The 3953-nt window shown below is 45.0% G+C and overlaps 1 protein-coding gene across 1 annotated transcript; it reads right to left on the bottom strand.

Moving 5' to 3' along the window:
- Positions 1–1421: 1421 nt before the first annotated feature.
- On the bottom strand, positions 1422–2544 carry LOC134197968 (uncharacterized). Its single transcript, XM_062667322.1, has one exon. The coding sequence runs from the start codon at positions 2294–2296 to the stop codon at positions 1550–1552; it is 747 nt and encodes a 248-aa protein (XP_062523306.1). The 5' UTR covers positions 2297–2544; the 3' UTR covers positions 1422–1549.
- Between the last annotated feature and the right edge of the window lie 1409 nt (positions 2545–3953).

The raw sequence follows: 3953 nt of genomic DNA, 5'->3' as shown, positions 1-3953 counted from the left end.
GGAAACGTGTAGGTTGGATTTGGTGCAAATGCAACCAGAATTTGGAGAGAAACGAAAGCGATAGAAGAGTAAGTTTCGTCGGCAAGAGATATTCGAAGCTTTGGGAAGGACGACGATGCATACAGTCTACACAGGACTGGTGTGGGCGTGTGTTGGAATGAACTGGAATGTGTAGCGTTTGTGTCATCGAGAAATTTTACGCGGGGGTTGACCCCTCGAGAGGGAACCTGGTGCATAATTTTTTAGATTGTTTAACGCAAACCTTCCCCTGTGCGTGCCGTTGTCGGTTGCGAACGGACAAAAGACGTGGCCGCCAAACGCGAACACACACACACACACACACACACACACACACACACACACACACACACACACACACAGACAATTTGAGCTTTATATATTAGATATAGCTAGATAGTTATGTTCGAATTAAAGAAGTCGGTAGACCTTGGTGATTTGCATACCGAGCTATGTGTAGAGTTGTTGGTTCCTGTAGTGGACTTCGTGCTTGGTCTTATTCCATATTCCGAGCGACGACGTAGGACAACCTACAAGCTTCGTGGTGTGCGTATGTGAACTGAAATTGGCGCTGAAAGTGGTGAGGTGCACAGTTGCTTTATGGTCATTAATATATATTGTAAATGTTTGTTGATGTTATTGCAAACTTGTTATTGTACTGTAACCCAAGGCTATACTATGAAAGTACTATTACATCATAAAATACTGTAAAATCGTTATCTGCTAGGTTGATGAAACTATCATTTGCATAACACAAAAGTCTGCACAAGAAAACAGTGATTCGCTAGAATAGATACTTAATTAACACATACTTACATACATACAATATAATAATGATGGTAGACTACTGATTGTTAGTGATATTATTGGTCTTCCAAGTCATCTTTGCGCGGTAGTACCAGCTCCAAAATAGCATGATTTGAACAATTCAACATAATAAATATGCAAGTGTGCGTTCGTATTGCATATCTACGTACATTTTGTAAAATAGAACTACATAAATGTACATTATATAAAACACAAATACGCACATACACAACTATCCACACTCACATACACACACACTCGCGCGCACACACACACACACACACTCGCACACACAAACACACACACACACACACACACACACACACACACACACACACACACACTCACACACAAATGGACACATGTTAAGCCCTCCACGTCTTTCGACGTCGACCTTGAGGTCAGTTGCGGAGATAGCTCCCCCTGCCTTTAGCGACAGGACCTCCATGCGCTACTTGGAGTCTTGGGGCCAGCGCTACAATCCACCTGGAGCTTGGCCAGAGTCATCCACGGGTACAGTGCGGGACAGCATAAATCCCCCCAATGCGCATGTCATTCGTAAACGCGCACAGTTTAAATTTGGTTTGGTCTACCTATTTCAAATTTGGTCCAGTGGTGTACAAGTTTATTTGCTACAACGAGCCAGCTTAATTTGATAAACGAAAGAGTTTCGTTCTCTCACGGCGAGAATAATGGAGACGCCTCCTCAAGTTCCCGTATTGTCCTACGAAAAATAGGAATATTGCCGTAGATGATTGAGAACTCGATGAAAGATTGTCACCATGATGTGCAACAAAACTGCAGAAATGGATTTTCGAGATTGTTTATTAATTCTGAGTTTAACCGCAAGAGGGGCCCCACTAAGGGTCTCACTTCGCGCCCTATCGTTTTTCATGCACGCGCTATTCGAATTCAGAAGTGTACCAAACGCTATTAGACAAACAGGGTTAAATATCCACAGAAGCACATTTTTTAATTTTTCTCTAGATGCAGTGTGAATGACACTCAAAGATAGGCATGATAATAAAAATATACAATTGGTCACGTGATCTAGTTTACATAATACAAGACGCGACTGAAACATTATTTTAACATGTCTAAAGTTGTTCCGCCAATCTCTGATGGTGCCCTCATTTTTGTGTACTATCTGCGACACAACATCTGCGGCCCTTTTGACGGTCTGCGATGTCTCCCTACGGTGAAACTCGAAAAGCAACAACGACAGCATCTTTAGATCTACGATTCCCAAAGCTCTTACCCATTCATCCAGACAACTCCAAACATCATCATCGCTAAAAGACTGCACCGAATCGCTGTCCCCGTCTAGTGTTTCAGCGTCTGCCTCTGCCGTACATGCTGGTTCCGAAGGGGCCCCCTCCTCTTCAGATGGTCTAAGCTTCAGCCTTTTCTCATTCATAGCTTCAACCCTTTCTAGTTGTTTCTTTCTTTTACTCCAACGCATGGCGTCCATGATGATGGCAGTGAGGGGACTAAGAGAATACGGTATCCATGGCAATAATGTGCCATCAACCAATCGCAATGCAGCCACAGCTGTTAGACAGCCAATCAACACTCGCTAATCTAAATTCGTTATCTTGCAAACCACGTGGTCAAAACCGACGTCATTCTGTAGGGCTTCTCACGGCGATCACGTGCATATGTAAGAACGTCTATAAATACGCAGGGCGAATTTTCTAACGTGCGCTACGTTTGGGGGGATTTATGCTGTCCCGCACTGTATTGACATTGACGCAGCTCTGGGACTGGACACCAAGGCCCACACTGCCTCTCTTGCACAGCCCCTCTTAACGCGCGCGCGATGAGCGGAGAGGGGGGTCCCGCATGCGAAAAACTGTTGTTCCTCGCGCGCGCGTTACGAGGGGCTGTGTGCAAGAGACTACTGCCAAGCCAGCTGTCTTGTCCACCCCAGTCAATGACCAGATACGTACTCATTACCCGAGGCCCGGATTTCCGGTCTTGAGTATAGTAGTCGTTCGATGACCGGACGACCGACCGTATATATAGTTGGTTAGCACAGATGCAAATGAGCTATTCCGGCCAATAGACAAGAAGTGGTGTCATTACTGACCAATACGTAATGTCATCATGAGGCTCCACCTCTCTTTCTTTGGTAGCTGCTAACGAGAATTCGGCCATCGGGCGTCCGTCCTGTACATGGTGTTTAGTCCTTTGCTTTAGAGGTTTAGCACATAGAAACAACGCCTATAATTTATATTTGTTCTAACATTGTAGTTGTTCCACAGTGTTTCTGCAGTCTGCCACCTTGAGTGTTCGGTGTGCGTGACTGAGCAGCCGTGGTGTTGTTGCAAAGATCACTCGTGTCGTCTTCAACAGAAATTTGGCGCTTGACAAGAATTTGCGAAGGAGAACGTGCATTGTCCATGACAGCGTCTGTTTGTAAGATAAAGCGGCTCTGCTGACCTGTAAGTACGCTAGTGCGTCTCTATTCATTTTTGTTTTACGGTAAGTGGTAAGATTTACGGCCTAGTACATGTAACTGTAACATTTCACTAGACTCGTACCCAGTCCTCTCCTCGCGCTCCACGTGTTTTACCACGTGCTTTTTGTTCCACTAGCGAGGAGAATGCAATCAAGGTGCATACCGGCCGAGGGTCTGCACTTCTTCATTTATACTCCTGAGTCGAGAGAAGCAAGTGTGGGTGAGTTTCTTGCTCAAGGAAACTGCGATAGTGTCACCTCCACCAGGATCAACCGTCAACGGAATACTACATCCCGGATGTCATCACAAACGCTCTACCATCTGCTCCACCATGCTAACACACACCACACGTTCACACACACACACACACACACACACACACACACACACACACACACACACACACACACACACCACGTTCACACACACACCACACGTTCACACACACACACCACACGTTCACAAACACACACACACACACACACACACACACACACACACACACACACTTCTTTTTACTACTCCAAAAAGAGTTCACAACTTTGGTTTCACACATACACTCGCACCTAGAACCTGAAATTCTTCTAATATACTCAATGTGTGCTTCAAGTTTCCTCATCAATATTCAGTGACATCAGATCTTGTTGTATGATATTAATCCACCTGT

The sequence above is a fragment of the Corticium candelabrum genome, unplaced genomic scaffold (genome assembly GCF_963422355.1).
Source record: "Corticium candelabrum unplaced genomic scaffold, ooCorCand1.1 SCAFFOLD_57, whole genome shotgun sequence".
NCBI lineage: Eukaryota > Metazoa > Porifera > Homoscleromorpha > Homosclerophorida > Plakinidae > Corticium > Corticium candelabrum.
Note: the sequence above shows the minus strand (reverse complement) of the source record. Positions and strands in the feature narration are given on the sequence as shown.